The 24,718-nt window shown below is 36.8% G+C and overlaps 1 protein-coding gene across 19 annotated transcripts; it reads left to right on the forward strand.

Moving 5' to 3' along the window:
- Window positions 1-3,861: 3,861 nt before the first annotated feature.
- Window positions 3,862-21,251, forward strand: LOC114263705 (VIN3-like protein 1). 19 transcript variants are annotated; one of them, XM_082903136.1, is made up of 8 exons: window positions 3,963-4,122; window positions 6,060-6,124; window positions 12,648-12,730; window positions 12,876-12,967; window positions 16,063-16,144; window positions 16,841-17,480; window positions 18,834-19,144; window positions 19,617-21,251. In XM_082903136.1, the coding sequence occupies exons 6-8, from the start codon at window positions 17,023-17,025 to the stop codon at window positions 20,822-20,824; spliced, it is 1,977 nt and encodes a 658-aa protein (XP_082759262.1). In that variant the 5' UTR covers window positions 3,963-4,122; window positions 6,060-6,124; window positions 12,648-12,730; window positions 12,876-12,967; window positions 16,063-16,144; window positions 16,841-17,022; the 3' UTR covers window positions 20,825-21,251. The 19 variants fall into 19 exon arrangements, with proteins under 19 accessions (XP_028060097.2, XP_028060102.2, XP_028060100.2 ...); XM_028204298.2 differs by having other exon boundaries at window positions 12,648-12,676; XM_082903138.1 differs by having other exon boundaries at window positions 4,041-4,155; window positions 12,648-12,676.
- Window positions 21,252-24,718: the final 3,467 nt, after the last annotated feature.

A 24,718-nucleotide genomic window follows, 5' to 3' on the forward strand; every position in this document is an offset into this window, starting at 1 on the left:
TGGTAACGTTTACATTTTCAGTTTATATTTACAAAAATTTTATAAATTGATTTTTGTTTATTTTTAGAAAAACATAAACTACAAACGCGTTTGATAATTGACAAAATATTTAAAAAAATTTAAAAATATAAAAAAGAGTGAGAAATGACAAGTGGTGGCAAGTGGCGGCGGAAGACGGTGGTAGAAAGTGGTGACGGTGGGTGGTGGTGGTGGGTGAGTGGGTGACGGTGGTGAGTGGTGAGTGATAGCGAGTGGGTGGTGGTGGGGGTGGTGGTGGTGGCGGGTGGTAGGCGGTGGCAAGTAGGTGGCGGATGGCAGGTGGTGGTTGGTGGTGGCAGGTGGTTGGTAGTGGCGGGTAAATGGTAGTGGTGGGTGGGTGGGTAGATGACGGTGGCGGGTGGTGGTGGTGGGTGGGTAGCGGATGGCGGGTGGTAGCGAGTGGATGGTGGTAGTGATGGTGGCGGGTGACGGGTGGTGGTGGCAGGTGGGTGGCAGATAGCGTGTGGTGGTGAGTAGTGGCGGGTGGTGGTGGTGGTGGTGGGTGGGTGACGGTGACGATGACGGTGACGGTGGTAGGTAGTGGGTGGTACCGGGTGGTGGTACCGGGTGGTGGCGGTGGCGAATGGGTGACGGATGACTGGTGGTGGCGGGTGGGTGGTGATGGTGGGTGGGTGGGTGAGGGTGGTGGGTGGTAGCGAGTGGGTGGTGGTGGTGGTGGTGGCGGGATGGGTGATGGTGGTGGTAGGTGGGTGGTGGCAGGAGGCTGGTGGTGGTAGGTGGGTGGTGGCAGGAGGCTGGTGGCGGTGGGTGGGTGGGTGACGGTGGCGGGTGGCGGGTGGTGGGTGGTAGCGAGTGGGTGGTGGTGATGGTGGTAGCGGCAAGTGGTGGTGGGAGGTGGGTGGTGGTGGCGGAAGACGGTGGTAGAAAATTGTGGCGGGTGGTGGCTAATGTTGGGTGGTAAAAAAAAAAAAATTGAAAACTCAAAATGGAAACACATTTTTTGTGTTTTCATTTTTGGCCAAATTTATAAACTGAGACCATTGATTTATAAATCAAAAATTTTACCAAATAAGTTTTTATTTGAGTTTTTTAAATTTTTATAAATATAAACAAAAAACTGAAAAAATAGGTGCCGTTTGGTAACACTTACGTTTTCTGTTTTCTATTTATATTTACAAAAATTTTAAAAACTCAAATAAAAACTTGTTTGGTAAAATTTTTTATTTATAAATCAGTGGTCTCAGTTTATAAATTTGGTCAAAAAATGAAAACACAAAAAATGTGTTTCCATTTTGAGTTTTCAGTTTTTTTTTTTTTTTACCACCCAACTAGTAACACCACCCACCACAATTTTTCACCACCGTCTTCCCCCACCACCGCCACCACCACTTGCCACCACCACTCACCACCCACCTGCCACTACCACCCACCACTCGCCACCCGCCACCACCACCACCCACCATCATCCACCACTCACCTGCCACCACCATCTACCCTTCGCTACCACCATCCACCCACTCGCCACCACCATCCACCCCTCGCCACCACCCACCTGCCATCCATCCACTTGTCATCCACCCGCCACTACCATCCACCGCCCGCCACCACCACTCACCACCCACCTGCCACCACCCACCACTACTACCACCACCACCCACTCGCTACCACCTACCACCTGCCACCGTCACCCACCCACCCACCACCACCACCTATTTGCTACCACCCCATCACTCGCCACCATCACCCACCCACCCACCACCACCACCCATTTGCTACCACCCCATCACTCGCTACCATCACCCACCCACCCACCATCACCAACCACCACCCATCACCATCCACCACCCGCCTGCCACCACCACTTACCACCCGCCACCACCACCCACTCGCTACCAGCCACCATCCGCCACCGTCACCCACCCACCCACCCACCACCACCACCACCACCTGCCATCCGCCACCCACCTGTCACCACCACTCACTCGCCACCACCCACCACCCGCCACCGTCACCCGCCCACCCACCCACCCGTCACCATCCACCACCACCAGCTACTCACCACCTACCGTTATCACTTTCCACCACCATCTTCCGCCGCCACTTGTCACCACTTGCTATTTCTCACTCTTTTTTATATTTTTAAAATTTTGTAAACATTTTGTCAATTACCAAACGCATTTATAATTTATGTTTTTCTAAAAATAAATAAAAACCAATTTATAAAATTTTTGTAAATATAAACTGAAAACGTAAACGTTGCCAAACAAACAAGTTACCAAACTACACCTAAGAGTACAGGCCAACGATGCATTAGTAAGAGATGAGATCAGTATTATAAATATGCACACAAGATCCTCTATTTCGATTGTTCCATATTCTTTTGTTTCCCTTTCGTATGAGGAGTGTTTTTGAGTTTGAACATATTATAGAGAGTTGATTTGAATAGTAAAATATTTTATCACCAAAAATGGGTATTTAGATTTATTCATGAGTATTATTGGTGTTGTTTCACTTAATAATAATAAGTTATCATATCATTTTCTTTATTTTTTATAAAAAATTTAAAAGTCAAATAAAATAACCATTTACCAAATAAGTGTAATTCAAGTGGATTGATTATTTTAATTTTTTTTTTTAGACTTTTGATTGTGTTAGACGAAAAAATCAATTTGCCAAATGAGGCACTAGTAACAAATTTTGATAATTGATAAATTGAATATCTATTTATACTTAAGTGAATGTGAGACTGGGTGTCAAAACCTTTGGTTATTTTTTCTTATGTTATGTGTCTTTTATTTTTATTTTAAAAAAATAAATAAATGGAAGAGGAGTTGATTTGAACTTTAAACCTTGGGTTTGTAAGAAGATTGTTACTACTTAACTAATACACAATATATAATAAATATTTATTTTATTTTTATTTATTTAAATCGCACACTCTTGTGCCAACCACTAGTGAAATAAACAAGAGAAAAAGAATTCAAGTATAGAGTGATGCTATGTAGCTCGAAACCCCTCCCCCTCGTTCTTTTTTTTTTTTTTTTTTTTTGCATATCAGAACCAGGAAGAAGAAGGAGGAAGATGGAGGAGGAGGAGGAGGGACTGGAGGGGGCATAATATTCGGGGGAGGAGGAGGCGGAGGCGGAGAGGCGGTTGGAGCTGGAGCTGCTGCTGCCGCTGCGACGAGCTAGCGGTGAGGCGACGACGGCGGGCGGCGAGGCTCGCAGCCCTCTTCTTCCTTCTTCTTCTCTCTTTCTCTCCCTCTCCCTCTCCCTCTTCCCCCTGCGTTTCAGTTTCAGACTGAAAATGGAGGAAAAAAATGAAAAAAAAAAAAAAAAAACGTAATGCCCAAAACGACGTCGTTTTGGGCATTAGGGGGATTCGGGGGAAAGTCTCGAGCTACCAAACATTATTCTTCAAGAATAATTGGATAAAGTACACATTGTTCTATTCATGTTTGACTATTTTTTTACTTTGGTTCTTAAAATTTATTTATTTTTCACTCTGACTTTTTATATTTTAAATTTTTCTCAATTTACTTTCAAAATTAATTTTTGTTAAAAATTAAACAGAAAATGACACATTAATCGTCACGTAACATAAAAATATTTTATTATATAAACTTAAATTCTAATATAATAATATATTTTTTATATTATGTAACAATTATTATGATATTTTTTTATTTAATTTTAAAAATAAACTAAAAAAAATTTGAACATAAAAGGTAAAGTGAAAAAAAAAAAAAACTTAAAAAAAAAAAAGAAAAAAAAGTACTAACAAACATAAAAAAAGGCAAAGTGTAATTTATGTATATTTTGACATGCTCATAAGGAGAATGAAGAACACGCACGAATCAGAATCCAAAAAAGTGGTTCACGTACTTTCAGAATCAGAAATGGCGCGCGTGACTCTCCGCAATTCTCTCTCAGTTCAAAAGCAATTTCCAGAGAGAAGTTCGTAGTCACAACCCAAACTACCAACAGAGAAGTTCCCATTCTCAGACACAGAGAGAGAGAGAGAGAGAGAGAGAGAGAGATTCACTAAACTCTCTGTTCTTTGTGGTCCTCTTCATCGAAACCCTAGATCCCCCCTCTTTCTCTCTCCTCACATTCTTCCCAGGTACCTTCCTCGGATTCCTCTCTCTCTCTACATGTATATTGATTAGTTATGTGTAGTAGTTTGTATGTAATGTGTGTTGTGTATGTTTGTGTTGATTTTCTTGGCATTTTGTGCCTGAATTTATGTGTGTATTGGGTTGGTGTACATGTGTGTGTTGCCCCAATTTGAATGACACTAGGCAGTCTGTTGAACTTGTGTGTGTAAATCAATATTATGGTTCATTTGCGCAATGTATGGACGTTAGTGTTTGAATGGTTGTTAGAAATGCTAAATGCATGTGTGTTGTCCTGGTTTTTGTTCTGATTTGATTGGTGTCTGGACTGTAGTATTCGAATGACTGTTAAATAAAATAAAATAAATGCTAAATGCATGTGTTGTGCTTGATTTAACTGGTTTCTTTTCAGATTGGCTCTAATGTTTAGAGCAAGCACGTCTTTTTATTCTTCAATGACTGAATTACAACTTAATGAATATGCTATTTGGAGATGGGTGTTTTTTTTTTTTGGCACAAGAAAAGTACAAAAGAAGGAAGAACCCGATGCGCTTTTTATTGAAATCAATACACCTTTTAACCTTTTCATCTATTGTCAAGACATTTTTCACCTCAATTCCAATATTAAACGATGTCACAGGGCACTCTTTAGCATTTGCCTTTTTTGATTGTATTTAATTCAAAATTTCTTCTTCTTTTAATATTCAAAATTGATGGGTTTATGCCCCTTTGATGTTAAATTTTTGTATGTTTTTTTGTTCCACATTGCATGGGCATAAGAGTTAACTTTACATTTGAGAGCCCTTCCAGATCTTTGCAGTATGGATCCCATCAAAATGGGGCTGCATGTATGGACAGTATGCTGCACTCACAAGTATTAATACACACAGAACTGAGTGTGGCCATGTGTGGCTTTCTTTTGTTTCTTCTAGTATTGTAATTCCTCGTATACTCAAGTTTGTTGTGAACAGTTGTTAACAACCATGGGAAACATCGTCAGTGAGATTTTGTGAGGATTCTAGTTGGGTACCTATTACCGTCTATTTTTGGTGTACTTAATTTCCTAATATTATTGCTGTTGATTTCCTGGGTCATGTGTTTCTCCACTAACTACTAGCTTGTCATCTCTAGAAATTAAACAAAATCAAATTTTTGTATTTGCTTCCGTAGCAATATATATATATATTTTTTATGGATAACCTTTTAAAGTTCTTTATCTATCTATTTATTTTTCTTTTGAAGCATTTTGGTGATAGAGAGTTGAATTGAAGTGTCTATAAAATGTTCCCCGGAATACATTCTGAGAGCTTTATAAGGCATCCTTTAAAGCTTGCCTCAACTGATATGTTTCCTTTTTTTTATCCGAATGAGTTATTTCACAGTGCTGTTGAATTGAATATTTCAATAATATATTTTTTGGGTCAAAATATTAATTAATTTTTTTTGCTGTGATGTTGAAGTAGATATTGTTTATTATCTCGAATTTTGAGGTTATGTATTTTTTTCCACACCCTTTGAAGAATATAATTATTCCATAACTTAGTTTCTTTGCCAAAACCTAGTTTTTTTCTGACAAAGTTTCTACTTTTTACTAGGTTTACATGGTATGAATGTGAAAGTTTATAATAATAGTATTAAATGGATTTTAAAACATTGCTTCTGTTGTATTAAGTTTTAGTTGCTTAGTCTGCCACTCTTTCTTTAATCTAAGGCAGTCTAGAACTCAATTTCATTAAAACTTAGTACTTACATTACAGTGTGAAGAAAGCATGTTGCCTTTGGCATCCACTCACATTATCCAAATTATTGGACCAAAATGAAAGTTCTTCTCCCTCATTAAAAATTTGTTCCATAATTTTTTTTTAACTTCAATTACTGGAAGTAAATGAGTTGAAACTTGAATGTATGATCGTGCTGAGGTTTCCATTCCAACTAATTCTCACAGGGAGGGTCTCTTGAACTTTCTTAACTTCAGAATCATGGATTTGGAAGATAAATTTTTTGCTAAAGGTAAGACCTTGATCCCTCATCCCGCGTTTTGTTGTTGCTTATGTCTATATTTGTCCTGCTTATCTACTGCTACTGCATTATTTGTTACTTGCATCATGATAGTAAATAGAAGAGGAAGTTATTGTTTTATGATGTTGATTAGAATACTGAATTTGGTATTATACTTGTAATCTGTTTAGTTTGGAACTTTGGATGACTTTTTTTGAAGTGCATCTCACAAAGTTCTGAGGAGGGAAGTTAATATAGGCACATCACCTCTTTTAGGAAGGGGATCTTTTGTCTTGATTTTTTTTCCATGGATACTCTACATTATGATATAAAAGTTTTTGCGGGAAATATTAATTATTCAAGGGATTGAAACTTCCTTGTTCTGAAATATTTGGAGTTCAAATATATGCATTACAATCCAAAAAATTGGGGTGGCGGTGGTGGTGGTTGTCGCTGTGGCAGTAATGAGAGCTATATGGTGTGCTTGTGGTGGGAATGCTGAATTTATGCTTGGCTATTATATATGAGGATTTATGAACTTCCCTCCTAAGGAATTTTGGACTGAATTTGACACCTTGAAATTCCTCCTTTCAATTGATTGAGGATCTGGAAATCCATTTCCCTGGGATCTTGGATACCCATTTCCCTGCCAAAGCAAACAAAAGATTAGAAACAAGTGATTTCCAAATATTCATTGTCACTCCAAATATGTTGCCTCTATCTTCCTCATCCATATGCTAAAGTAGTGATTTTTGGTAGCTGCTTTCAGTCTGCTGGTTTATTTTACATTTTCTATAGGTGGTTTTCTCTTTATTGGTTTCTTCATTTGGTTGTTCTCTATCGCTTCATGTCGAATTTAAACATTTAAGGAGATCTCCACAGAGGTTTATTATGTTCCCTACTCATTTCTTTGGTAGAAAGTTGACACATAGGCAAAGACACAATGGTATAAAGACTTTTTTCAAGTACAAAAAATTTATTAAAACAGAGACACCAAGGGGGTGCAACCTGTATACAAAAAGGATCTATTAACAACTGTACATCAAATGTCCTCTTTAGTGCCAAACAAATCACATTAACACCAATGAAACCCAATTTCAAGCCTTCTCCTCCTCCTCCCCCTCCCCCTTTGAGCTTCTCTCCATGAAATTTAAGCTTCCTCACCTCCCTAGGTAACACTCATACTACACTAAACATAACAAAAATCAAAGGCCACAACTCCCAAGCCACCAAGCAATGAATAAGATGGCTAACAATACTCTTGTCATGCTATGTAGCACCAATTATCATGCACATGCCTTCTCATGTGAAGCACACCAAACAAACAAATCCACCTTATACTGACCTTTTGTATCCCAAAACCCTTTTGCAAGGGAAGGGAGACACCTAAAACTTGCAAGAGTGCCATCAAAAGACTTCACACTAAATTGGCCAGAGGAGGATACTAAGAAATACAGACACTTCTAAAAAGGTGACGTATTCGTGTCGTGTTCATGTCGGACACTGACACTTATTGGACACTCTCCCGACACGTGTCCGACACTCATTCAAACGTGTCCTAGTTTTTATTTTTTATTTTTTATAAAGAATTTAGGACTTGGACACTCTTCGGATACTCTTTGGATACTTGGAGGACACACGTGTCCATTGACTAGACACATGAAACTAATTATAAGTTTGAACAGAATAACTTGGAATAAGATGATAAAAGAAAAATAATGTCAATTTATAGAAGTTAGTGTTATATTGTATTTATTTATTATCTTAGAATGATATGTTCATATATATGACATATAATAAATATATAAAATTATATATTCTGTGTGTGCCTCCAATGTGTCGTGTCCTGCATTTTTTTGAAAATTGCCGTGTCTGCGTGTCCGTGTTTCTTTGGGAGGATATCAGCCATTTTTCTGAGTCATTGCCATCACCAATTTGGGTCAAAGATGCTCAAGAAGTCCAATTATTTTGCCATCTCCCATTCATTAAGCCCTCTGTGAAGATCGATATCCCAAAAAACCCGACCATCATGCATCTTCAGGCAGTCACTCACCATAGCCCCTCTATCAAGAGCAATGCGGGCTACAATTGCATTCTTCTTCGAACTTTCCTCCCTGCATCACCGTGACTCTAGAATCTCACTTGCTTCCCATTCCCTACCACAATTGAAGGTGAACAGAAGAGGAATTCTACCTATTTTTAATACCGTACCACAAACTAACACTATAGGACAGATTAACTTCTTCATATGTTCAACTTTTACCAAGCACATTCATACTTACATTCCACTACCCTACTCAAATACATAACTCTTTTATAGGCAAACTTTCACAACCACTTTATTATGTTATAATTCTTGGGGTTATTCTGTGAAGTTCTACCTGGTGAATATCTGGCTTGAAAGAACAACGAAGTTTGTAAATGTTAGAATCAATGTCAATGCCAATGAAGAAGAAAGAAAGAAAGAAAGAAAGAAAGTAAGTTACAATATGCATTCTGGTTTTGTTTTGAACTAAATGTTAGAAACCTTATGAAAATCTGGCTTGAAAGAACAATGAAGTTTGTAAATGTTAGAATCAATTTCGATGCCAATGAAGAAGAAAGGAAGAAAGAAAATAATTAGAATATGCATTCTGTTTTTGTTTTGAACTAAATATCTTTGTATTTGATCAAGGGCATTTGTCAATGACTTGTTATTGGGGATCATGAGAATGTAAGCTTAGAATCACGGGAACAATAGAAGATAATGTGGTAACATGGCAGTTGAAATGGTTTATAATTTGTGTTGAGGATCAATAACTACAGCAAAGGGGTTGTAGGGTTCAATTTTGAAGCACTGCTAAGAAAGAATTAAAGCCATGGATATTAGTGGTTTTATGGAAAGACTTGATAGACTATAAATGTTGTTAGATGGAGCATAATGCAATGGAATTACATATTACTAAGGCATTGATTCCCCTTTTGCTCTTGCATGAGAATTCATCACTATTTAAGATTTGGGCATTTGTTAGTGAAATAATCATATGCTAAGAAGCTTAATTTTTTTATTTTATTATTATTATTTTTTTCCATTTGTTTTCTCTCTCTCTCTCTATATATATCTTTATAATTTTTGATCAGGGAAATACTCATCACATTTTGATGGTTGGATAATGTAATACTATGCTTGTGTTATGTTAGGCAGACCTTGGCCAAGATATGGCGATGTGACTAGACATTGTTGTGATAGACGGGATCCATGGGATGTATTTTGTAGTTAAATGGAAACTGAAAACTGTTGAGTAGCTACACCTAGATAGACAAAAAAGCAGCAAGAAAATGTGTGGAACCTACATGGAAAGTTATAGAGAAGCCATTAATGAAATCTATAAACAATATTTGGAAATCTTTAGTAATAATGATCTATAAACCTTCTGTAGACTGGTGTCAAACCTGTCATAGAGGTGGTGTGGAATTTTTCTCTATTGTTGACAACCGTTTTATATCATTAGGATGTGGCATTTTAAGTTTTCTTCTGCATGTTTCCTTGGTAATCTATAATTATGGATGCCGTAGCTTTGACGAGCCTTTACAAACTATTTCAAGAAAATTTTGAGGGTTAGATTATTAACTACTCCAATTTGCTCAAAAAACTTTGGCAAGAAAAGCTAATACTCCTAAAATGATTTGTATGTCAGAACACACATTCCAAAATGTGAAACTGACAGTTTAGAATATTAGAATATCAGATTTAGGGGTTGGAGTTTTTTATTTTTTATTTTTTTTTTTATCATTTAGTTTTCTTCTTTATAAGAGAAGCATCATGAAAGTGAATTGAAACATAAGTTGAACTTAAATTTGATGACAAGTTTCCAAAGGTAAACACATAAGTAATGAGCTTTAATAGAGAAGCGTTATAGGAAGAAGTGTTACTACACATTTCAACTATTTAATCTATGGTAATTTGCCCACATTTTAGATTACAGGGCATACTTCCTTTGCATTGCTGTTCCCATTACTCATATGATCTACATACCAAGTGACACTAGCCTTACATTCGACCTCTATCCCCCCTAATAAATAAATAAATAAATAAATGAAAATTTTATTTGCTCGTGAATGTTCAACGTTCATGGTAGCATCATAAATAATGTGGGTTCTCTTATTGAAGCATTATGGAAAAGTGTTCAATCATGTTTCTTCTGTGACATTCTCAAAACATTTCAATAGGTGCTTCACAATTGTACAAAACTTTTAGGAGCAAAATTAATTTAACCCTTTGTGGTTTGGGGTTGGAGCACTTTACCCACTTGTGGTTCAAATATAGGCAGATTGCCCTCTTGTGGTTTTGGGTCTTATTTGCAACCGTTTGATTTTTCTTTCAAATGGATGGAGTATTGCACAATCATAGTTCTGTTTTTTTCTTTCCCCACCAAAAATGGTTTGATAAAAAGACATAAATGACCCTTCTAGCTATTCTATCTCCATCTTCCACATCTAAACCTTGATAACTACCCAAACCCCAACCAGCTAACTTTACTCCTGCCAACTCTCTTTTTTCTGTCTAAATTTTATCTAACTCTGTTGGTTTCTCTCTCTCTCTCTGTCTCTCTCTCTCTCTATATATATATATATCTTGTATATACATTTATATACATAGGTTTCTCCTTGTTAAGTTTTGAGGGCCTACAGCTAACAATGGTGGTTGGTGAACCAAAACAATTGAAGATCATGGCCGCTAGTGAGGACTTCGTTGACCTCAAGGACTTGAGGCTCCTTGAGGTGCTTGATGGGAATTCAGCGAGATTTGATGGTTTAGAGGAAGTTATGAAATGAATTCAAGTCAGGTTCACGGGAATGACATGTGCGTCTTGTTCGAATTCCATCGAAGGAGGTCTCAAAAGTGTTAATGGGGTCTTACAAGCTTTGGTGGCTCTGCTTCATAACAGAGCTAATGTCAATTGAGTTTTACACAAGGGTCTGTTTCAAATGTATGTTGATTGAGTTTCATAAATAAGATTGATACGAGTCTGCATGACGATATAGAAAAAGAAAAGAAAAAATAGAAAAGGGGTGATGAATACATGAATACAAGAAGACTGAATATGAAACTCGAAATTTAATTAATTAACACAAAAAAAAAAAAAAAAATTCTTCTTTACAAATCTTTCCCCCCATCCCCTTCTCTTTCCCCTTAGTGCTTAGCCTTATTCATAGTAACAGTGGGTGCTTCCTTAATTAACACATGACTTTATATATTAGGTTAAATAATTAGCAATTTAGAGCCTCGTTTGGGGACTTAAGATTTTAGCTAAAAAGTCAAAAGTCACTATAAGTTGTCACATCACTCTCTTTACTTTTTAGCATATCTTTTCATAAAAAATCAAAAAGCCAACTAAAATAGCCAATTAATATAAGATTTAAGTTAAAATTAAGTTTAAAATAGAAGGAAAAATAGAAAAATAGATATTTTCTTACAAGGGTAGAATAGTCTTTTGATGGTTAAAAGTTAACAGATATTAGATTGCAAATAAGTCCAAAACTAAGAAGTGTCCAGTACGGACACTTCTAAGAATGTGACGTATCTATGTTGAACACCGACCCTCTTTGGACATTTTCCCAACACGTGTTCGACACTCTTCAAAACGCGTCCTATTTTTAATTTTTTAAAAGAACCGGACACTTGAAGGATATACGTGTTTATCACTTAAACATACATGTCTATCGATTAGACATAGGTGAAATTCATTATAAGTTTGAAAAAAATAACTTAAGATACAATAATAAAACAAAAACCATATAAATTTATAAGAATTAGTGTCATATTGCATTTTTTATTATTTTTGAATGATATATTCATATATATAACATATAATAAATATCAAGGATGTAAAGTGCTTCAGCCTCAAACCACGGGGTAAAATGAATTTTGTCCTACTTTTAGATTTGGGAAAAGAAAATTGATGGCATGGCCTCATCAAAAGAATATTTTAATCCCACAGGTGGTAGTTGGTGATTGAGGTTGTTTTGTCACTGTGAAAGGCCTGTCAATTGATTGAGTTTTTACTGAATCCAATCCAAATTGCCAACTTTTCTCTACAGGGTTTCGAACTGGAGACTTGTTGACATTATATTTCTAGTTGACCCATCAACTATTTGGGTATGAGGTGATCCGATCCATTAATAACCTGATCTGATCATTATTTCTGGGCAGAAGTGTAATTTTCATGCCATTTGATGAGTAGTGACCTAACTATGGGTATAAAAGTCATACAAGATAGCGAGTTGGGGTTGTAAAGGGTCCTTTCGAAACCCTAGCAGCACCGAGCCGCCGACTTCATTGAGTCTGCGGCTGCTCCTACACATCGGTTGGTAGATTTTTTCCGGCATTGATGTTCTTTAGTAAATCTTCCCCGTTCCTCTTTTTTCATTCCATTAGGAGTAAAGTTGTATTGTCAGTTTGATGTTCTTCGTAAAAAAAATATTTTTTTCTTTTTTCTCTCATTTTCCCCTTTTATTTTTTCATTTCGGTCCATTTGTTTCTGTTTTGTTGCAGAGGTTGTTCGCATAATTTGGTTTTTGATGGTAAGAAGATTTGATCTCTCTGTTTTTGCTTTTATGAAATCTCTTCTTTAAATGGTAATCCAATCAATCTACATTTTTCAATAAGATCTCATTTCTTCTATTATGCTATTAATTTAGATGTGTTGATTTTTGTAAAGTTCTTGATCTGTTCAATGTTACAAAATTATTGCTCTAATTGTATGATGTATTCTGTTTCAAGGCCTCATTCGTTGTATCGACAGACTGGTGATTCAGATATCAGTATAACAAATAGAATTGATTTCAATCATCAATAATCTGCTCAATTATCAGGTTGAATTAAGTTGCCTTTTTTTATCTTAAACATATGTGTTTATTTACTGGCATTATTCTGTTAATTATTTGTTACTATAAAGAGGAAAAAAAAGATTTTATACATAGTATATCTAGGATAGCTTGGAGTGAAATTACTGATTTTCATTTTCATTATTGTTAAAACTGGTGTTTTTCATTTTTCTTGTTCACGTTTCAGTTGCTATTGAGACTTTCACTTTTAAAACCCGATGGCAGTGTACTCTGCACCTTCCATCTTTTATAGTAGGGTCATAACATAACCCATTGCATGTGTAGAGTGTTAGAATTAATATATATATAGAAAGAGAGAAAACAAATTATGTATATATATTGATGTATTATTGATTGATATTTGATTGATGTGTAAATTACAGATGGTGAGGTACTCATTATATAGGAGAGGATTGTGGAGTATAAAAAAAAAAAAAAAAAAAAAAAAAAAAAAAACCAGCAGAAGAAGCAGAACTGCTACCACACTCATTTTATTCATGTTAGGGCTTACCCCGATCACCATTTTACAACAACACAAAACAAAAAAAAAAAAAAAAAAAAAAAAAAACAGTGGGATTTTTCTTCTCTACTCTGCTGCAGGTCTCTTCTTCTTGCCTCCGTCGTGAACGGCCCTTGACAATGTTGCCTCCGGATTTCCCACGCCACCGAGCACATTTACTCCCTGCTCCTCCACTGCCGCATATGGCGGCCCTCCAAATCGGAACATCACGGTGGCCTTCCGCTTCAGGTCCTTGTTTTCTGCCCTTAGCACGCTTATCTCTGCTCGCGCATCCTTATACATGCGTTGGAGCAGAGCCAGTTGGGCGTTTAAATGCTGCACCTCATTTGTCCTACTCTGCAGCCGGTTCGACAAATTTGTGACCGCCGTCATGCTTTCCACACATGCCTTCAAAGTATACTGATTGGCCTCCACATCCGACAGCACTGCCATTCTTTGCTCCACAGACCGCATCGGAAAGTTCAACGGAGTATACTCCGGGGCGCTTGGTTGAGTTTCCAGTGCCACCGCACCAGTTCTCTCTCTCGTTGACTCATTGAGGTCGGGAAAGAGAGTGAGTAGACCTCGGGATGAGGATGCCGTATTCTGGGTAGCTGAACGGGAAGAAGAGGCCATTGTTCAGATGTTTCAGAGAAGGTTTGGATACAACGTCTTTACAGAGTGTTATACAGAATCTCTCTCAGAAATCTCTCTCAGCACAAGGAACTCTCTTTCTCAGCAACACGAAGGATTTTTCAGAGGTTTCTCTCAGTTTTTCTCTGCCTCAGCCTCTGCCTTCGTCTTGGTTATATAGCCAAGGCAGCCACGCGCATCGCGCGCCTCTTGACGCCCGACAAACTGGCACGCCTTTTCATGGCACATCTTTTGATAAAGTGGGCACGCCTTTTGATGGCACGCCTTTTGATAAAGTGGGCACGCCTTTTGATGGCACGCCTTTTGATGAATTGGGCACGCCTTTTGATGGCACGCCTTTTGACAAAATTGGGCACATCTTTTGAGGGTGCGACTCTTCAAGGGTCCGACAAGACTCAGTAAACTGTCCCGACATTGATTCCGGTTAGCTCCTTTATGGGTCCGACAAGACTCTGTAACTGTCCCGACATAGATTCCGGTTAGTTTCTACCAGGGTCCGACAAGACTCTGTAAACTGTCCCGACATTGATTCCGGTTAGTTTCTACAAGGGTCCAGCAAGACTCCGTAAACTGTCACAACAACTGTCACAACATTGTCTGCTACAACGGTCCGACATGACCCCATAAACTGTCTTCTACATCGGTCTGACACCGCCATCCAGTGTCCTCTACACCGTTATGACACCACCATACAGTGTCCTCTACAACGTTATGACATCCCCATACAGTGTCCTCTACAACGTTATGACACCCCCTACAGTGTCTTCACCAACGGTCTGACACGACCATACAGTGTCTCCTATCCTTTTTTATTTTTATGTATTTTATTATTTTGTTCCTCTCTTCAAACTCAAGTTGGTTAGTTTCTATCCTCCTTGAGTTTGCGGGGGGCTGTTAAAATATATCATCACCTACCACCTCCACTCAACTCACCTACCACACACACTCACCTACTCCACAATCCTCTCCTATATAATGAGTACCTCACCATCTGTAATTTACACATCAATCAAATATCAATCAATAATACATCAATATATATACATAATTTGTTTTCTCTCTTTCTATATATATATTAATTCTAACAACATGTAAGAAATTATGTATTATTGATTGATATTGATTGATGTGTAAATTACAGATGGTGAGGTACTCATTATATAGGAGAGGATTGTGGAGTAGGTGAGTGTGTGTGGTAGGTGAGTTGAGTGGAGGTGGTAGGTGATGATATATTTTAACATAGAGTATTTAATTTTCAAAAAGACGGCATCTGCAGTTCAGCAGATCACACTTAACCCATGCCTGTATGATTGCAGAACACAACACAGTTACAATTCATTAGAGAAAATCATCTTCTTACATGCATCCTAAAAGATATGCAACTCCTCTCATGTTTATTTCTCTCTTTATGAGAAGCATATTAAAACATGATAATCATTCTACTTCCCTTCTCTCACGTGGTCATGATATAACCATCTTATACCCATGGTGATGATAATTGCTTAGTACTCATGTATCTATAATCATTGTCTCTTTGATCTAATCAGTTGATCCCGTCACAGCTCCTTTTCTTTTTGTTCTTTAATTGTACTTGGCAGGTGCAAAAGTAAAATAGGAAGAAAAGTAACAACAATACCTGTAGACGCAAGTTCATGAATGGGACATTGAAATTAGATAGTTTCTCATATGATTTAACTTGAGATAGATGAGAATTAACTTTTGCTTATTTATATTTTTGTTTTTTATGACGAGAGTTAATCTTTTTCGTATTGATTGTGGATAGTAATTTTGGACTGTTATTGTGTTTGGTGTCATGATACTATCACAATGTAAGTGTGCCTATCACTCATGGGAGTGCAAGTGATCTTATTTGGCTACCAAAATTCCTGATAAATTATTTGTGTAAGCATGGTGTTATTGACCTGTGCAGTTCCAAATCGACTAGGAAGATGGTCAACATAATTGTACTTGATCTCATCCATTGGTTGATCCAGCAGTGCTAGTCTCTCCATGTGTGTATTTTGTTCCATGTGATTCCTTTTTATCTTCTCTTTCTATTCTTTTCAGTTCTCTCGACTTGTGTAAATTTTAGACTATTAAACTTACTTAATATATTGCTCAAATATCCCCACGGGGAGATCATGAGGATATTTTAAATAAATGAAGCCAGTGCTCGTATTTCAAGATATGACATTCAAAAGTGTTGCAATGAAACTTAGTGGAAATTATTGTAAAGCAAGTGTAAGACCATCTAGATGTGATGGAGAAGGATGTTTGTGAACAAGAGATGATATGCTTTCATAAGAGAGCTGTTTTTGCTTGCAAGTGAATATACTAGGTGAGTTAACGTTAGTGATGAGATCCGCAAGGAAGATGATGGATTAAGTTCCCAACTTGACAAATGAGTCCTGTTTTAACGATTTCAGCAACTCAGATGAGGTCAATTGGTGATAATTGAGGCTTTAATATATGTAGGGCAAGGAAGAAAATTGATACGAGTTGAATTGTGAAGAAGAGATTTGTTGTTGCATGCATTATGAACATCAAAGTTTACTTTCAAAGTTGGACATTTTTATTTCTGTTTTTTCACCATATCCATTTGTTTCTGTGATGCCAAAATTTGTATTTTTAGTAGCTAATTTTGTTTCTGTATTTATGGCCTTGCTTTAGATTTTCTCACTTTACATTCGGTATGTTTTTGCTACCAGTTTCTGGCGTTCAAAGTCTTTCTTCCAGTGTGCAAAGCACCCCCGAGAAAAATGGACACTCAGATGATGCTTCAAGAAGTCCAGAACTTCTCCATGAGTTTTTGAAATCTGATCTGAAAAAGGACCTTTTCCGAACTTGCTTTGATAAGGAAAAGAAATTCACAGCTTCATCTAAGTGCAAAATGACTGACCACCCTTCAAAGAATAAGAAAATTCTTAAGAATCAGGAACCAAGAAAAGCGTCTTTAAGTCCAAAGGTGACGCCCTCTTCCAGGAAACATCAGAGAAAGGGGGAAAACCCTGTTCGAATTCCACCTGCCATAGAGCAGTCTCCAGATTTTGGATGTTCAAATTCATGGGTCTGTAAAAATTCTGCATGTAAAGCCGTTCTGTCCATAGATGACACATTCTGCAAGAGGTGCTCTTGTTGCATCTGTCACTTATTCGATGACAACAAGGATCCGAGTCTTTGGTTGGTATGCACATCTGAATCTGATAATAGAGACTCTTGTGGTTTATCTTGTCACATTGAGTGTGCGCTCCAACATGAAAAGGTGGGGGTTGTTGATCTTGGGCAATTGATGCAGCTAGATGGGAGTTATTGCTGCGCAGCATGTGGTAAAGTTTCAGGGATACTTGGGTGAGTTCCTTGCTTGCATTTTATGACATGAAATAAACTATAATGCATAGTGTCTAAGAAGCATGTACACTCTATGGAAGAGCTGTGTGGTGTCGGACATCTGTGTCGAATACGACATTGTAGACACTTTTAAAAACATGTTCGACACTTCTTCAGCTTATTTAATTAAAATTTATAAATTTATAATATTGGACACTTTATGGACCATTCTTGGACACTTGTTGAACCCTCTAAGCATGGCCTATGTAATGAATCTCTTCATACTAACAATGTTTTGTGTTCTTCCGGATGCAAACATGTTTTGAAACAATTATAAGATGAATGTATCGTGTTTATATTTTTGTTCTATAATTGTTTTGCATTCTTTAAAATCTAATTGTTACGTTAATGATATCTTGATGTTTAAGTTATGGAATATGTAGATTTTTAGTTTTAGGCCTTGTTTGGGAACATGCTATTTTAGTAACTTTTTGGCTTTTTGGCTAAAATATGAGGTAAAAAAAACTAGTATGTTTGGGGTGACTTTTTGGCTTTTTACGAAAAGATGTGCAAAAAATAGAGAGAAAAGGGAATCTTTGACTTTTTGGTGTAGGTTATAGGCTTTTTGGCTTTTTTAATAGCTTTTTGGCTAAAATGTTAACTTGCCAAACGAGGCCTTAATATTGTTATGTTGCTGCTTTTTTTTGTTTTTTTCCCCCCCATTATGTTTGACTGGACTATTCATATATTTGACGTATAATAAATTTATAAAAATTTAAAATTTTAACTTGCCCCAAACGTATTGTCTTTTACATTTTTTGAAAATCATTGTGTGATGTCGTGTCCGTGTTGTGTTGTGTGTTTGCTACTTAGCACAAGATAGTATGACAAGAGAGCCCCTACCCTTTCCCTCCACTAAAAATAAAAAGAGGAAATGGAAAATAAAAGGCTTAGAAACTTGCTTAGTTTGGGTCTATTCATCAAAGTTGTCTTCCAGCAAAAGAATTCATGCTTCAGTTTGTTAACTCGCTATTAACAAGCTTTTCTATGTGATTTTCAGCTTAATTTTTTTCTAGTAATATTTTTATGAATATCTTGTTGGTTCTAGCATTTTGTATGTTTACCCCTGAAGTAATACAGATGAATTTTGTTCCACCAATCTGTTTGGCGTGGAAAGAGTAACCTGCCATCACTTTATGTAATAAACTTGTGTTTTATTTGCTGGAAAAATTCATTTTAAAACAGAATGTGCTGTCTTAATAAATCAAATTGATTGGTGATGAGTAAAGTAGACAGCAGTGAACTGCAAGTAACTTTGATTTCCATTTTGTATTTTTTGAGCCTAATTTGTGTAAACTATTTTAATGCTGCCAGATGTTGGAAGAAGCAACTTATTATAGCAAAGGATGCTCGCCGGGTCGATGTCCTCTGTTATAGGATATTCTTGAGTTACAGGCTCCTGGATGGGACTTCCAAGTTTAAAGAACTTCACGAAATTGTTAGAAATGCAAAGGCCAAATTAGAAACAGAGGTGGGTCCGGTGAACGGCGTGTCAACCAAGATGGCACGGAGCATTGTCAGCAGACTCTCTATTGCTGGTGAAGTGCAGGAACTCTGCTCTCTTGCAATCGGCAAAGCACACGAATGGCTGGCCGCTGTTTCCAACACAAATCCGAATTGTATAGGTAAAATTACCAATGAAATTTTTTCCATCTTTCCTTCTAATTTTTCTTGAAGGCTGAGTTTTGTTAGGATGGAAGTGTGGAAAATGACGGAAAGGGAAAAAAATAAGATTTTTAGAGCTTGTTTAGTATGAAAGTGGTGGAAACTACAATAAAGTTAATTTTCGTGTACAAGTGATATTAGCATGGCAACTAAGATTTTAATTACTGCAAAAATAGAAAACACAAGAAATTTAAATTTGTTCATGCAAGGGGTTATTTACATTTAGAATTCTAAATTTCACTATTTTTCTTGCAAAATTTTCATCATTATCAAATGTTTGTAAGAAAATTTTCTGTTTCTTTTCTTTCACTTCACTTTCTACTATTTTTACTTGCCACAATTTTTTTCTTTCTAATCAAACGGAGCCGAAAAGAATTATACTATATTCATTCACATGACATTTTGTTTTTTCTTCTCTTTCCCCTTTGGCAGAGGGCTCACTTCCCGCAGCTTGCAGATTTCACTTTGAGGAAGTGACATCTTCTTCGGTTGTGATTGTTTTGATAGAATTGCCCGCTGTGTCATGTGATGATATTAAAGGATTCAAGCTATGGTATTGTAAGAATAGAGGAGAGACACACCTGAAAGAGCCTATCCGTGTATTTCCCCGAGCTCAACGAAGGATTTTGATATCCAATCTACAACCCTGCACAGAGTACTCCTTTCGAATAATTTCTTACACACAGACCGGTGACTTTGGTCATTCGGAGGCTAAGTGTTTCACCAAGAGTGTGGAGATAATTCACAAAGATCCCAGCTCGGCTGATCCCAGCTCGGCTTCTACGAAACACAAGAATGAGAATCCCCATGATGACCAAAGTTCTGATGCCATGAGGGAACCTAAGACTACAACAGCCCTCGGATCTTCTTCTGCATTCAAGGTCCGAGACCTGGGGAAGATCCTCCACCTTGCTTGGGCTCAAGAACAAGGCTGCTTTGAGGGCTTTTCCGACATAGATGTAGAAGAATGGAATGGAGTAAACAATACGATTAAGCCTAGTGAAACTCCCAAAGATGAGTTGCCATTTGTTTCACGTGGGCTCGACTTAAACATTGCTTCGGTGCCTGATCTAAACGAGGAGCTAACCCCACCTTTTGAATCCTCTAGGGATGAAGAAAATGGATGCACTTTGGGTCAAGCTGTTGAGGCATATGACGATGCCGTTTCTCGTGATATTGAGAAGAACGGTCTAGCAAGATCACATGGTAGTGGTGACTCCCAGAATTGGACCCATGGGGTAACCGGAGAAGTTCCGGCTGTCTATTCCCGGGGAGAACTGTGCAGGAAAAGGGTGGCAACCACAAATGAAGAGACACACGAATGTAATAGCACTCTAATAAATGGGTCACCAGTCCGAATCGCCAATGGATTGGGGTGCTTGGATGCAAATTTTGAATATTGTGTGAAGATCATTCGATGGCTGGAATGTGAAGGTCACATTAAACAGGAATTTAGGCTTAAATTGTTAACATGGTTTAGCTTGAGATCAACAGAGCAGGAACGCAGGGTAGTCAACACCTTCATTCAAACCCTAATTGACGATCCAAGTAGCTTAGCAGCACAATTGGTTGACTCGTTTTCAGATATCATATCCAGCAAGAGGCCACGAAACGGTTTCTGTAGCAAACTGTGGCATTGACTATCGGAGACAAGATTGCTCTAGTTAACTTAATGCTTATTTTATTATACTGATTAATATGCCGGTTCTTTGTACAGGCATTTCTTAATCACCCATTGGAAGTGATCAATTTGTATTCTGGACAAGTCTGTCCCCATTAGAACATTTTCGGTTGCGGTTTGCGGAGACGGTTCTGGGTTTCTCAGCAGGGGGAGCCCTCTTGGTTGGAGATTTGGCATTGTAGAAGGTATCCCAACATTTCTCGAAACCTTCCTATTTAAATTTAAAACATTGAAATTGATTTCATTTCACCATTGAGAATTTAATCATGGGGATTGAAGAGGCTATTGTTATGGCCTTAAATTATTTGTTGAAAGGTGGATGAATGTTGTAAACAGTTTCATTTTTTCTTCATAAAATTTTAGATGATCTTCAGACTTGTTGAAAACAAGATGGTATATCGGGGGTGTTTGGCACGTTGGGTTTGGGCTATTTTTGGCTAATATCTATAAAAAAGAAAAATAGACTAAAATAGTCAATAAGATAAAATGTCACATCAAATTCGTAATTATTTTATTTTTTGTCTCACAAATATTGCATCCAATTATAAAAAATTTAATTTTCTTTTCAAACACAATTATTTTAACTTACTAAAATAATTAAAAATTAAAATAACTTATTAAAATAGTCAACTTTTCAAATGATGTCATCTACTTTTATGTTTTAGGATGGTGGTTTTGGTGGGAGAGGCTTGTGGGTTTCACAGCATCTGTAGAGATGCTGTGGGATTCACATGCCTCCTGAAGTGCACTGGAGAGAAGCGTGGCTTTTTTTATTTATTTTAATTTACAATGTTCTTTTTTCTTTTTTTTCTTTTTTCAGGAAATTCTTTGGTGCACAGCAATGTGAAATGTTAAATAATATGAAAAATGGAAAATACTAGACTACATAAAATTGAATAGGATGTTTGTACGAAAATTTACAAGCTTGAAATAGCATTATGAAGTATTAGAATGATTAATTAAAATACTGACACTATCTATAGAAACTTGTTAGGACAATTATATATTATTGTCGAAAAACAAAAATTTGAGAATGAAAAATTAGTGTAAATTATGAGAAGTTTGTTTCTACAGAGTTTACTCAAATTTCTCCACACACACACACACACACACACACAAAACTGTTCAAAAAAATTTCTTAAAATTTGTGAGTTTCGTCTTCTTTCTCAAAATGAGTTTCTCACTCCGAGAAAATGGATTAATTACACTCATTGTGATTTAATCTCATAATTTGGTATGAAATGCAAAACCTAACTCTCGAGTAATTTTACTTACACCACAACAGATTTCTTTACACGTTGTCTTTTTATGTCCTTCTCAAAAGTATAAAATTTTGATTCTCTCATTACACAAAATAATATCAAACCTAACATCATCTTCTCAAATACAAATCCTAATAACTTCCCAACCTTCAACCATCTCCTCCAATCTCCATTGCTGCCACTTCTTTCATCTCTAGCAAGCCCCTTTTCTACCACCGGCAAGCCTCTCGAACCCTCTTCCCTTGCAGGCTAGCCCTTGGCCATTTTACACCGCAATTCCCCTTTCCAACCCCTCTTCTTCCACCACAGCTCCCTTCTCCAACTGGTAACGCCCACTAGAGATTCCTTTTCTCGCACCCTCCTCCTCAATCATGACCTTTCCACTCTAGATCTAGGGTTTTCAAACAAATACTAATAATAATAATAATAATGATAATAATGATAAGAAGAAGAAGAAGAAGAAAAAGAAGAAAAAGAAGAATGGAGAGCTGTGGAGGTGAAGAGGGGTAGGACTGTACACCCGGATAGAGGAAAGAAGAAGAGGAATGGGGGGGAGGGGGTTGGCGATCTAGAAGAGAGAATGAGATGGTGGGCAACAAGTGAAGGGGAGATAGGAGAGCGAAGATGATGGTGGGGAAAAGTGACAGTGGAAGGAGAAGGATGGCACTGATGTTGTTGCCAGCCGAGATGGTGGCAGTGATTGCCTTAGAGATGGTTTTTATTTTTATTTTTTTTATTTTGGGGACAAGAGGGAGATGTGAGAAGAGAAATTAGAGATTGGCAGTAACTCCTCAATTCCCCCCTCCCCCCTCTATGTCATCATTACGACAACTCTTTTTGAAATCAAACCACTCACTCAACTATCACCACCATCATCTCTACACGATTGGTTACCCCATCTCACACATGACAATCAATCCATAATTGAATTAGAGCACCAAACAAGCCACCACCCATGGTGATTCTGTTGCAAAATAAAATTTCAAGTAGTAAATCCAGAACCTAGTTTTAGTTACAATTTGATAGATATATGAGATGAGGAAGATGTGGCCAACAATGTTTTTACTCAGGTAAATTGATTCCCTTGAGGTATGCATTTACATATCACCATAAAATATATGAAAATTACCAAGGCGAACATAGAGCACGAGTGACAGGATGAGATAAGAAAAGGAAAGTAAAAGAAAGGGCAAAATTATCTCTTTGGTTTTATCACGGCTCAATTTAGGGGTGATTTGGGATGATCTAAATAAGTGCACTTTTTAACTTTTTATGAAATATGGGTTGGGTTTGAAGTGATGTATTAGAGAGGTGATGTGATTTAAATAAGATGATGTGACTTAAATATGATAGTGACTTTTTAACTTTTTGACTCTTTTAGATCATGCCAAACAATCCTTTAGTTTGTGTGCAACACATTAATAAATTTTACATTTCATTCTAGATCATACGATGGCTATACTTTTGATATAAGGTGGAGTGTGGATAATTAGTTGACAAGGGTACCCAAAAAAAATGGGTGAAAAATATAATTTACCTCGCACATACACAAATTTTACAAATTATTCTTACTCACAAATGTGTATGCAGTTGAATTGTACCTTTTTTTTGGGTCAAAAGTTGAATTGTACCTATCATGTAATGGGTCTCATTTAAATATGACATATCTGCAAGTAACAAGAATTTGTATTTATATGTTTTTATAAATTTCCTAAATTTAAAAAAGAAAATGTGGTTGAGATGTATGAGGTAGGCACTATCGGCATTAACTAAATTTAGGAACCGTCTTTTAAATGAGCATTATATCACAAGTGTAAAGATAAGATAGATATGTATGGCATTGGGACGTGTCAATGTCTTCAACCATTGTTTACCTTTTTCTTTTTATTTTATTTTTTTTATAAAGGAGAGGCAATTTTTATAGAGTTAAAAAAGATAGGTGATAGTTAGCTACACAATGTGAAGTAGTCATCCCATAATTTCATCCATTGTTTTTTGCCCTTTCCATTGGTACCACTTCAATTTCTAGTTTTTAAAAAGAAAAGTTGCATTTTATGGTGTAAGTGATGCAAGTGAAAGTTGTGACCCAACATTGACTAATTTGTATCTACATGAAAGTTTATAAATTATGTCCAATAATATTATTGCTCAATGTGATTTAAAACTTAAAAAACACAGTAAGATGGATATATGTCATTAAGGAAGGGTCCAACTTGTCTCATGTTTGAGATCAAGGCTGAATCGTCTAGTTCGGTCCATGTGTCTATTTTTGGATACCGTTTCGATAATCTGAATCGTTTAATGTGTAAAACTCGTCGAGTACTATATATATGAAGAACATCACATTGATCGGATATCGATAGTTATTTGATCGGATTAGATTTGTATTAAAAAAATATACTGTAAAAAAATAAACGGTTGACAGAAATCTATCTAATCAAATAGCTGTCAATATCTGATCAATGTGAATTTTTACAAAGATATAGTACTCGACGAGTTTTACACATTAAACGGTTCAGATTATCGAAACAAGATTCAAAAATAACTTCATAAATTGAATTAAACGATCTATCTTAATCTCAAATATAAGA

This window comes from Camellia sinensis, chromosome 13 (assembly GCF_055761805.1).
Source record: "Camellia sinensis isolate YWXY chromosome 13, ASM5576180v1, whole genome shotgun sequence".
Classification (NCBI taxonomy): Eukaryota; Viridiplantae; Streptophyta; class Magnoliopsida; order Ericales; family Theaceae; genus Camellia; species Camellia sinensis.